At 43.5% G+C, this 12,846-nt stretch overlaps 1 protein-coding gene across 2 annotated transcripts in view; it reads right to left on the reverse strand.

The window, feature by feature from the left end:
- Positions 1-12,541, reverse strand: part of Mcf2 (MCF.2 cell line derived transforming sequence) — a 100,730-nt gene extending 88,189 nt beyond the window's left edge. Inside the window, exon 1 of one of the 2 annotated variants that reach the window (XM_075957420.1) lies at positions 11,806-12,541. In XM_075957420.1, coding sequence (XP_075813535.1) covers positions 11,806-12,073 — 268 coding nt within the window. In that variant the 5' untranslated portion in view covers positions 12,074-12,541. The remainder of the gene's footprint in view (positions 1-11,805) is intronic. The other variant, XM_075957421.1, reaches the window with a different exon arrangement.
- Positions 12,542-12,846: the final 305 nt, after the last annotated feature.

The following is a 12,846-nucleotide window of genomic DNA, read 5'->3' on the forward strand; positions in this document are numbered from 1 at the left end:
GCCACTGAGCTCACACTAAAGAGTAATGACAAACGAACTTCTGGAAAGAGCACATGCTCCCATCAGATCACCAGGGACTAGAATTACAGATGTTTGTGAGCTGCCATGTGAGGGCTGGGAATTGAACCAGGGCCTCTAGCAGAGAAGTCAGTGCTCTTAATTGCTGAGCCATCTCTCCAGAACCCAAAGTCTTATTTTAAGATAAAAAAACAAAACAAAACAAAACAAAACAAAAAAAAACAGGCTCAAGGAAACAAGCAGGCATGTGCGTATTCATTTAAGAATCTCCTATTAAATAACCACCTGGTACCAGTCACTGCCTCAACCTGAAGCAGAATCTTGCATAGATTCAAATAAGGTTTCAGAGCATCACTTATCTGGTCTGCAACCCTTCAGACAGGCCATGTGACATCTGAACTTAGAAAAACTCACCCAAATAGCTCTCATGCAGTTATTAACTACATACAACTTGATGCTCCAGTTCTTCCCAAAGCACAGCAAGAATATTCACAATCTTTTGAAAGAAAATTCATTATGTTTACAGTCTGAAATTCTTTTATTTAACATTTATTTTATATGTATTTGTGTGCCTGAGTGTATGTATATGCACCACATGCAAACAGGAGCCAGCGGAGGCCAGAAGTGGTGTCATGTTTCCTAGGCCTGGAGTTAAAAATGGTTTTGAGGCCTGTGGTATGGGTGCTGAGAACCAAACCCAGGCCATCTGCAAGAGCAGCCAGGGCTCTTAACCACTGAGCCATCTGTCTAGCCCCTACAGACTGAAGCTAACAGCAATGCTTTTTAGCCATCATCTTTTTGACAGTTTCCTATGACTGTGACAAAAATTACACTTTCTTTGTGAGTCCCAGGTCCTGCTACAAGATGAATGGGATTCCGTGAGTGTAATTTTCCTTTTCAGTCTGAACAACAGATATGCCATACCATCTGTAAATAGAAATGACTTAGCACAGCAAATGATTGATGTGCTCCCTTGAAAATGTTATGATTGAAAAGATCGAAGAAATAAAAGGGTAATATTGAAACCATCAAAAACAGATTGCTATTAGACTAGCAGAACAATATAGTATATTGTTCTTCAATAAAGGTACAGTATGAAAAACTCATATAACTCTCTATCAAGATTCATGCTAAATCTCTCTTTTGCTAACATGTATTGGAGCCTCTTTGCCAATCCACTGCAACTTAGCAAACATCTAGTGAATTCCTATTTGGATTCTCTCTGCATGCAAACACATATCTCCTTACTTTACAATTTAAAAAAAATAACAGAAAAGCTGGAATATAATCACAGCAAAGGAAGGCTAAGGCCAGAGGATCCCAAGTTCCAGGTCAGCCTTAGCTACACTGAGAGACCTGGCCTTTAAAAATAAAATAGGCCTTGAATGGTGGTCATACCTTTAGCTCCGGCACTCAAGAGACAGTGGCAGGCCTGTGTCTATATGAATTAAAGGCCATACTGGTATACATATTGCATTTCAAGCCAGCCAGAACTAAATAAGGAAACTGTCTCTTTAAAAAAGTAAGAAAGAAAAAGGAGAGGGGGAGGGAAGAAGGAAGATTATGCTTAATGAAAGAGGCAAGACTTACAAAAGCCATATAGTCTAAGTTTCCATTGATAAGAAATCTTCAAGCTAGCTATATTTAGTGGCAAAAATTAGATCAGAGGTTGATTAGGAATTGATGGAATTGGAGGACTGATAACTAAAGAGTAACTGATGCTTTCTAGAAGTGATAAAATAATTGTAAAATTGATTACAGTGATAGGTTACAGAATTGGATCAACATGGGAAATGCACTGACTTTAAGTGGGTAAGTTGTATGGTAAATTACATCTCAGTAAATCTATTATGAAAAATACAAAGAAAAGTTAGTACTTGTAAGAATATAATTCTTTATAACAATGGATTGATTTTGTGCACCACTCCTTTCAAAGAAACTGTCATAAAAATAGATTTTAATTGAGGAAATGGCATCAAAAACACAAGAAGAAATTAGAGTTCATGGATGATTAAATTAAGAAATAAAAAGCTGGACAATGGACACACCTTTAATCCCAGCACTCAGGAGGCAGAGGAGGGCCAGGCAGATCCCTGAATTCATGGCTAAACTGCTCTACAGAGAAAGATCTAGGAAAGCCAGGGCTATAGAAAGAAACCCTGTCTCAAAAACAAAAAGCAAAAACAAACCAAACAAAAAATGTAAACATATGAATGGGGGGCGGGGAGTAGGGAGGTGGGGGTGAATCTGGGAGGACTTAAGAAAGGAGTTGGGGACAAATATGGTCAAAATGCCCTGAAAGAAATTTTCAAAAAGCTAATAAAAATATTTAGTTTTAAAAAGCAACCTTTGGTGGCACAAACCTTTAATCCCAGCACTCTCAGGAGGCAGAGACAGGTGGATCTCTGAGTTGGAGGCCAGCCTGGTCTACAAACTATGTTCCAGGGCAGCCAGAGGTATACAGAGAAACCCTGTCTTGAAAAACCAAAATAAGCTACAGAGAAACCCTGTCTCGAAAAATCAAAAAAAAAAAAAAAAAGAAAAAGAAAGAAAGAAAATAAAACAAAAGCAACCTTTGGAAATATATGTAAAGGAAAATATATGTAAATATATTTTGAAAATATACGAAACACATGCAAATATATTTTTAATAATGTCATAGGAGCAGCATTACCACAGAATTATGTATATGTCTTGTACTCTTGGGTGAAACACACGACATTAAATTCGGAGGGTTTGCTTGTTTGTTCTTGCATATTCTAGAGAAGCACGGTCCCACTGAGCTGTATGTCTAGACAAAATTTGGAATTTTTCAAACAAAGAAGTATTTCTCACATAAGCCATACCACATATTACTTATGAATATACACTCTAGGATTGCCTGGGTTCCAATTCCAGCTCTTTCTTGCTAGTGAGGTGACCTTCCTCAAGCTGCTTAATCTCACTCTGGGAAATGAAGTTCAGGGGTAGAGAATTTATTTGCCTTGCAAGCCTGAGCTCCTGGTTTCCACCCTCATTAGTCCTGCTAAGAATTTTGAAAAGGGGTTGGGTGAGCTATGAGACTGTGAGGTGTGGAAACCATGAAAGAGCTCACCTCATTGGTCATGGGAAGAACAAATCTGCCTGCTGCAAAACGCAAGGTGGGGAAAAAAATCAAATCCTTTCTAATGCATACCTGAGTTGGTAGAGAACCCTAAGAAAATCCTTGGAGGCTAAAACTGCAGTGGGCAAGTACACTGTGGGCTCAGCCAATCAAGCAAAGCCCTTGCCCGTCTGTCAATTCCCAGGCCACTAGGAGCTTGGGAGGCTACTTGTGTTTCCAGTGCTGTAGCACAAACCCAGGTGAAGCTCTACCACTGAGCTACACCTCCATTCCAAAAGCGTGGCTTTAATGGACACACACAAGAGAACCAGTGGAATTCTAGAGAAAGGTAAACAATGGAAGGAACGAGTGAGAGGGTGACAGTGTTCCATCTTTCAACACCATTTTGTTGTTACTTAATGTATCTATCGGCTACTCTGATAATTCATGGGTTCAAAGCTGAAAACCAGCTCCCCTTAATGTCAGGCTACAGAAGCCAATTAGGCATCAACCCAAATCGGGGGCACTCTTTCTTTAGAAGCAGGACGCAGTTCCGGCCCCGAGTGGTGAATGTTACAATTATACCGATTGATGGGTGCGGTGAGCACGGAGTAAAAGGGTGTCCAGAACTGCACTGATGAGACGCGCATGCGCAGAAGAGATGAGAAGCAAACAGGTTTTCCAGCCTAGTCCTTGAGGACTACCTCCCAGAGAGAGCCTTCCAGCAGCTCAGGATTTAAAGGATTTGAAGGTGGTCCAAACAACTTTCCCTCTGTCCTGGGTTAGAAACATTTGCATGCTCTGCAAGTGAAAAGTAGTCTTTGCACGCACTGATATTCACATGTATATGCGTGTGCATATAGTGCAATGACATGCAAATATGAAGCATTGTGATTCAAATGAAAGGCCTTTAGAACCTAGGAAAGGATAAAACCTGCCTGCACTGCCTCCAAATCTTTTACACTCCTTCAGTTCTAAAGCCCTTTGGCAACTCGACCAAATCTTGAAAATTTATAGATAAAAATCTTTGATAAATGCAAAATCGATGTTAAAGAAGCATTTTTCTGAAATGTGTTTGCATTGTCTTCCAAATGACTGTCAGGAGAAAGCTGTTTTATTGAAAAGAATTCGCTTCCTTGGATAATTCTGAAAACTCTCCTTAAAAACAAACAAGTTAGACACGGTGGCTCCAACTCCAGCGCTCTGGAAGGCTGAGGTGAGAGGATTTCTCTAAGATCAAGGCTAGTCTGCACTATAAAGTGATTTCCAAGTCAGCCTGGGCTGGAGTAAGAAAAGAAAAGAAGAAAACTAAAGAAACAAAACCGAGAAAACTATATTGAGCACACAATTTTATTTTACTTATTTATTTTTGTTTGTTTGTTTTTAAGACAGGGTCTCTCTACATAGCCCTGGCTGTCATAGAACTCACTATTGTTGACCAGGCTGGTCTCGAACTCAGAGATCCACACACTTTTGCCTCTTTAGCATGAGCCACCACACCTGGCCAGCACGCAATTCTAAATATGAGACTATTCTTAGCAACATAAATTGAGAATGAAAAGAAAATCCTTTTGGAATCAGCAAGATGATCCAGCAGGTCAACACTGACCTGCAAGCTGGAAAACCTGACCTGAGTTTCTTCCCTGGAAAACAACTGAAAGGCAGAAGGAGAAATCTAAGAATGCCATAAAGCTGTCCTCTGATCTCCATCAGTATGCGCCCCACATCCACACATAACATACAAGTATAGTGTCTTAAAGAGAAAATTTTCTTAATTTTTAATTACTTTATGCATATGAATATTTTGCCTGCATGTATGTCTGTGAACCATGTGCATGCTATGCCTAAGGTCTCTGGAAATCAGAAAGGTTATTAGATCCCCTAGAAATGAAGTTATTAGATCCCCTAGAAATGAAGTTATAACCCTCTGTGAGCAGTCACATGGGTGCTGGGAATTAAACCTGGTTCCTCTGGAAGAGCAAGTTCTCTCTCTCTCTCTCTCTCTCTCTCTCTCTCTCTCTCTCTCTCTCTCTCTGTTTTTTGAGACAGCGTTTCTCTGTGTTGCTCTGACTGTCGTGGAACTAGTTCTGTAGACCAGGCTGGCCTCAAACTCACAGGGATTTATTTGCCTGTCTCTGCCTCCCAAGTACTGGAATTAAAGGCATGTGCCACCACTAACCTGGCTATGGAATTCCTTTCCTTATCTATCTGAATCATCATGTTCAAGCAGGGGTAGACTCACAGTGTAAACGAGTCTACCCCTGCTTAAACATGATCTTAAAGATGCAATGACAATCACAAACATGATGGTCACAGCCATGAAATAAATGTCCTAAATGTATTAAGAATTTGCATTCACCTTTTTTAAACTTTTTCTTATAACATCTGACCTTTTGAGGGCAGCTATTTAAAGCACAGGCTATAAAAGTATACAAGATGGCCCACTAAAGTCAAAACCCACAATATCCATTCAGATATATAATCAAATGCCAGCTCTCTTACTCCATGGCTATTCATCACGTCTGGGTTTAGGAAATCTAATCTTGAAATGCACAGCCTCTGCAATAGTAAATCCAATTAAAATGGTTTACTTTGGTTTATAATGCGTGCAGGATAACACACAATATCTGTTAGTGGTCCTTCCAAGGTTACAACAAAGGAAGCAGAACTGACCCTCTTTTGTAAACTAACAGTGCAAAATGATAGATCAAATGATGGGACATGCAAATGCAAATTCAAGAACGTTCCAGCATATATGCATACTCCTTCTAAGTGCCATCAAGAAAACTAAGAATACCTCACCACACTGGTTCATTTTGAATGGAGGAAAATTTTTTAAATAACTCTAAGATTTTCCTTGTCAACACACTGGATACTCAATAGCTAAGGTGTCAGCTAATTAACCAACAGGCACAAGACTGCAAATACTCTAAGGAGCAGAGAACTTGCAGTTCCCCTGAACATTAGCACAGGACTTGATGCTGACCTGGCAGAAATATTTTGAAATGAGAGGCAGCTCAATGTCTAGCAGTATCTCCAACCATAAAGATATTCAAAATTCTTATTCTAGTAGCACGTGAACGTATTCTTTCACCCAGAAGCTTTATAAAAAGTCAGCAACAACTTATTGAAAATAAACTCGGAGCCAGGAAGAGGCACAAAGCTGCGGTCCTAGAATTCAGGGAGGCTGTTAAGAACATTATGAGTTTGAGGGCAGCTACTTCTTAAGCCCCTTCCTCAAAACTGAGGAATATAATATATGACATCCCATGTTACAAACAGCAGAACTTAATGGTAGACCACAAGTTTGGCATGCCCTGGGCTCTGATTCCACTCCACAGCATGTAAGAAATAAAAGATATTGATGTTCATAAAGAAAATTACAGAAAAATATTCGCTGCTTGGACCACAAAACAAGTTTCAGGTCAGCCTAGACTATAGTGTGAGACTTTATCCCAAATAAGTAAGCAAACAAAATCACTAAATTGACCTATAGATTCTAAGCAATTACTAACATATCCTAACTAGATTTTTTTATATACAAATTGATAAGCTAATGATAAAAAAATAGAGTTCTAAAGATTGGCAAAGGACCTAGAAGAGCTAAAATAATCTTTTTATTGCTTTTATTTTTATTTGAGTAGAGCTGGAGAGATGGGTCAGCAGTTAAGAGTACTTCCTGTACATGGGCCAGGCCTGGTGGCATCTTCAATCCTAACAGAGGCAGAGGCAGCCAAATCTCAATGAGCTCCAGAGCAGCCTGATGGAGACTAGCTGAATCCATGGGCTCTTGGTTCAAGAGTTCAGAGAGACCCTGTCTCAAAAAACAAGGTGGAGAACTACTGAGAAAGATAGCCAGAGTCAACATCTGGCCTCCATCTGCATACACATTTGCATCCATACAAACACACAAAGCTCATATGTATTAATAAAGGAAGGACTAATTATTTATTTATAGTTTTCAGATAGTTCTGTGGGTTTGGGTTACAATGTTCCTTAGCTTACAGCACATCAAAATGAACAGTGGAGGATGGAGCCAGGAGCCAGAGCTAGTAGAAAGAACTGACAGTAGCAAGCAATGACAGCTAACAGAGAAGGGATATATGGAAAGATCAGACAAAGCAGACATCATAAATTAAAAGGCAGAAAGATCTGTAGCCATTTGCCATAGAGACAAAGAGCCTCCACTGGAACCCCTGAGCACTGTATACATCATATTAAAGTAACTGATGCTGTCCTAAGGACAGTCTTGAGTCATCAGGAAAGGATGCAATTATTTTCAGGTTCAGGAGTCTGGAAGGGAAGCAATCTTTTTGAAAACCTTTCCGTCTGAAATGGTTAGAATGCTGAGAAGAAAAATAAACCAGTCACTAAAAGTGCTGGTGCTCAATTTCCCAGAGAATGCTTGGGTTCCCAGGGAAGTTTGCCATGGGAAATAGTCAATATAATATGGTCTAGGGCTGGGGAAGTAGTTCCATTGGTAAAGTGTTTGCCTAACATGCATGAAACCTGGGTTAGATCCATAGAAAAACATTTTTAAAAATCTGGAATGGTGGCTTATACATGCAATACCAGCACTGGGGAGATAGAGGTAGAAGGATCATGAATTTAGGATCATCCTCAACTATACAGAGCTTTCCAGGGTAGCCTGGGCTACATGAGACTTTGTTTCAAAAGGAAAGTTTAGCCTCATGAAAGATCCATTATCTTTGGAATACATTTTACAACACTGTGCAATGTTCAGCAAATAAGTGTTGCCATTGATACTCTATTTGAGCTAAAACTTGATGCCAAGTTGCATTTGAAACCAAATTTATACGTGAATAGGTTTTTATAGTACTTTAACTTTTCAATTGGGTAAGGTTCTCTTAGATGAATAAAGTTTACATTCTTCATGGAGTGTAGAATATTTTTCCCTATTTATCATTAGGTAAGATAGCATTCAAGAAGGGAAAACTGTAAAAGCAAGGTCAATAGAAAATGATATAGCCAACACGTGGCTGTTTACTATATTCAGGCTGTGCTATCAAGAGAGCCCAAAGGGAAATAAGACTTAAGAACTTCAGGTAAGAGGAAAGAAGAAACAAGGTTTACTTCTCACTACTTCTTCCCAGCTCTGACCTTCTTGGTCAGCTCAACCTGAATGTTCCACAAAAATCACATACTCAATACTGAATCCTAGGGTTGGGAATGCTATCTCAATGGTGGAGCATGTGTTTCGCATGTGTGAGACTGTTGGCTCCACTCTGAACACTAAAATAAAATAAAATAAACCGAACCCAAATTTGTTCTTCCTTTTCCATTCCCAGTGTTTTGTTTGTTTAGTTGGTTTTTGTTTATTTGAGACAGGACCTCACTATGTAGCCCCACCTGGCCTCAAACTCAGAGAGAGCACCTGCTTCTCCTTTCCCAGTACTGGGATTAAAGGTATGCACCACCACACCTGGCTTCCATTCCCAGACTTCTTTTCCCTTGGCTTCTCAAGACAGGGTTTTTCTGTGTAAACATGGCTGTCCTGGAACTCTGTAGACCAGACTGGCCTCAGAGGTTTACCTGCCTCTGATTCCCTAGTGCTGGGATTAAAGGTGAGTGCCACCATGTCTACCTACTCTAATCATTTTTAAAATCATATACAATTCTGTAAACTATGTTCTTCCTTTCTGCTTTGTCTTTGCCCATATTATTTCCTATGTCTGGAATACCTTCTCTGCCTCTAGCACATCCATTCCAATCCCTTGTTCACCTGGAAAATTTTTAATTCCTCATGCTTTGTGCACCCCTAGCCAAAGGTGGCTGTTGAGATGGCTCAGCAAGAAAACCTGTGTACATGCATATAATTATATAGTGACCTTTCAAAGGGTTCTTTGTGTCAAGAAAAAGCTTCTTAAGCACATTTGTAGATATTTTACTATTCTAAATATATGAAATACAGCTGGGTTTGGTGGCATATGCCTTTAATCCCAACAGAGGCAGGAGAATCTCTGTGAGTTCCAGGCCAGTCTGGTCTACAAAGCGAGTTCCAGGATAGGCTCCAAAGCTACACAGATAAATCCTGTCTCGGAAAAAAAACAAACAGTTTTAAATAAAAAAGTATATGACACCTTTTTTGCATTTGAAGTTATAAACTAGGCACAGTGGCACACACTTCTAATCCCAACACTTGGGGAATGAAATCAGTGGGGTCCAGAAGTTGAGATCAAGCGAGACTGTCAAAAAGCCAAAGGTGGCTGTTGAGATGGCTCAGCAAGAAAGAACGCAAGCCTAGATATCTGAGCAGACACATGGTGGAAGGAAAGATCCTTTCAAGCTGTCCTTTGACCTCCACATATGTGCTAGGGCACATGCTTCCACACACATACACACAGAAAAGACAAAATAAGTAAGAGTAATTGTGAAAAGTTCGAAATAAAGTTACAGAAGAAGCCATACATGGCGCTATAAGCCTGTAGCCCCATTTACTCCAGGGGTTGAGGCAGGAGACCATTTAAGCCAGGCATTCAAAAACACCCCGGGGAATTAAAAAAATGCCCATCTGAAAACCACTAACAAAAATATATCCTATAGCGTGTGCCCCAGCCACAGGAATACTTATCCTCACAGGCAGATCAACTGCTGCAAATACTGAAAGACAAATGTGAGTTCCCCCATCCCTTACTGCACCCCTGCTCCCATCCCTACTAAAGCACAGCACAGTGACCAGTATCACTTAAATGCTAGGATGTGCTGCCGAGTCATAGTGACTGGGGAATGGCAGCATGATAGAAACTTCCAAGGATCAAGAAAATGACCCTAGAATGAAGAGAAACACTTAGCAATGGAAATGTCCACTTGAATAGCATTCTTGTGATTCAGCTAGAATTGCAGCTTTGAGGTAAAGCATTTGCCTAGCATCCATCCACAGGTCTTGGGGTTCAACCCCAGAACCTCTTTTTGTCACATGCAAAAGCGGTGTGTGCCTCTGAGAGAGAGAGACAGAGAGACAGAGAGGGGGGGAGGGAGGGGAAGGGAGGGAGAGAGAGGGAGGAGAGAGGGACGGAGAGAGAGGGGGAGGGAGGGGGAGGGAGGGAGAGAGGGGGGAGGGAAAGAGGGAGGGAGAGAGAGGAGAGAGAGAGAGAGAGCGAGAGAGCGAGAGAGCGAGAGAGCGAGAGAGAGAGAGAGAGAGAGAGAGAGAGAGAGAGAGAGGTGGGTACGTGCACGCCTGTGGGTAGTGATACACGTGGGGGTGTACTAATCCCAGTACAGGATTATTTTGAAGCCATCCTGAGCTACATAGTGAGACTGTTTCATTTTAAAGTGATTTTTCCTATGAAGTTGGTTTTTAGCTTTCACTGCACACTGCACGTGCACACAAAGTTTCCACTGGTTTCTTTTGTAGCCTCCCAAATCCATTTAAACTGCCCTTAAACCCTGAAGGAGTTTGTGCCCCATCGCCACACTTCCCTTAATGATTTATTATTACATACAGAAAATAACATTGACCACTTCCAAACAAAATACTCAAGACCAAAGGGTTCTTTGTTACAAAGAAGCTTTAGACAGAGCCCTGAGTTTCCTGAGGTTTAACCGAAGACGTTGGTGTGACCAATTCGTGGACAGCTTCGAACAAGAAGTGGAATGTGGAACACAGGCTGTGGCTACCTGACTTGAGGGAAAAAAAAAAACTACACCAAGTCAAGTTTTTAATTCCCAACTTTCCCTTACAAGAAACATCATAGGGTAAGCACCACCGAGGCACAGAAGACATGGCCAGCAGCTGCGGCACCTGGCAGATATTCCTGGACTCCCAATGGTCCTATCGGAACTTTAGGTCTTGGAGCCTCCGCATGCTCCATAACACATCAAGCCCACAGCCAAGGAACTCTTACTTGTTCAACATGTGTACATCAAGCTCTGCTTTGCAGCACTCTCAAGCCTTTACCAAAATAGAGTGGCAGCAATAAGGGATTTGTTAGCTTTGGTTTTGTCCCTCCAAGGCAAGTAAGAAAGAGCTTCTGCCTTTGTGGTAAGAGCCCCAGAGAGGCAGGAAGCTCGTGGGACCAAGCTGGAAAGATGTGGTGGTCCTGGCGGATAAGCGCAAATCCTTGGCAGCAGTTTGCCTGCAAACTCCTCCTCCAACTTCAGAATCCGAGCGCCTTTTTGACTTGGCCCTAGCACGTGTTAATGAAACAAACAACAACCACCCACATGCGTAAATAAACCTAGCTTTTTTAACTACAGGGAGTGTTACAGGGAAGTGCATCCTCAGGAAGGCTTGGCTCTGGGGTGCGGGGATGCAGAGTGGGATGAGCCCTTGTGTTCCCAACTCCACCAGGAGGCACCTAGATGGGTGGAAAGTGGGTAGGAGACGTGGGATGGTCTCACCTTGCCTGGCGGGCTTCTGGAGGTCCACCCCTGGGGCTTGAGCGGATTGAAAGCCGCACACACCCTCAGCGACGCAGCTGGCCTGAGGAACTGAGGACCACAGCACGCGTGGCTGCAAGCTAGGAGGACCACAGCAGTGGGCAGTGGGAGGGGGGTTATAGAGTGAAGCGGGGGAGGGAAACAGGGAAAAGAGGAGAGAGAGAGAGAGAGAGACCTGGAGAGCGTGGGGAAGACAAAGTGCACCCGCCCTCCCCAACAGGCTGGGGAGGGAGCCGAGAAAAAGGGAGAGAGCTCGGCATTCTTGGCCGCCTCTGGGTGGGAGTGCATCGGGAAATAAAACTCACCTGCGAGAAAGACTGCCTGCAGCAAGCAGAGGTAGTTCTTCCCGTACTTCTCTGCAATCCTAACACGATGCAGGGCCATGGCCATGTCCACCTGCACGGGGACTGCCTGCGTGAACCGCAGGGAACTGCAGCTGCCCCGGTTCAGCCGGAGATTCCTCGTACTGAGCTCAGGAGGGACAGCCCCGTGCAATTGCCTGAACCCTAGCCTACGCGAGGCCCCAGCGGGAACTAGAGGGGGCCCTGCTGGAGGGAGCTCTGCTTCCGCCATCCTCCAGCCGGACTCGCCGGTCTGGGACCCCCAACCTCAACTCGCAGCTGCCGGACTCCGGCCGGCGAGTAGCCCGCCTGTGTGCCGCCCGCCGGAAGGGTCGCAGCCTGAGCAGATCTGAGGCTCAGAAGACTGGAGCCCCCTAGCTGGGACCAACAAGCCCCAGGACAGAGAGCGCTCAGCGTCCGGAGCCCAGAAACTCTGGCAGCAGAGTGCTTCTGGCCTCAGCCACTGAGGGTTGAGAACAACTCCGCTCCCGGTGGGTGTGCACCCACATCCCCGCCTAGTTTCCAGCGGGATGAACAGGGGCGGGACGTCAGGAACCAGAGGGGACAACCCCCATAGAGACGACCACGGAGGAATTGGGAAGGCTGGCGCACGTGGTGGGAGGGGATGGCCTGACCTTGCACTCTGGGCAGTGGGAGCTGGAACTGGTGGCTCCTTGTGTCCTGCTTCCCAGGGCGGGGCGGGGCGGGGCGGGACGGGGGTGGAGTGAGGATGCACAGTGTGGGCACCTGCAGATAACACCGTTGTGCTTTACTGGTGCCAAGAGAGCAGCTATGAGTAGTCGGAAAAGGGTGGGTGCTGAAGCCAAAATGTGCCTTCTCCCTCCTTGCCCCTGGGCCTGCAAGGACTCAAAGCACACTCAGTCTCCACCCTTGCTTCTCTGGGGCTAGGGTCCTGGGATGCCCTGTATAATACACCGGGTTGCCATCTTTTACGGGTTTGGAATCATGGCTTGCTTTTAAAAAGGCAAGAGAAAACAAATGGGC

Source organism: Microtus pennsylvanicus, chromosome X, assembly GCF_037038515.1.
Source record: "Microtus pennsylvanicus isolate mMicPen1 chromosome X, mMicPen1.hap1, whole genome shotgun sequence".
Classification (NCBI taxonomy): Eukaryota; Metazoa; Chordata; class Mammalia; order Rodentia; family Cricetidae; genus Microtus; species Microtus pennsylvanicus.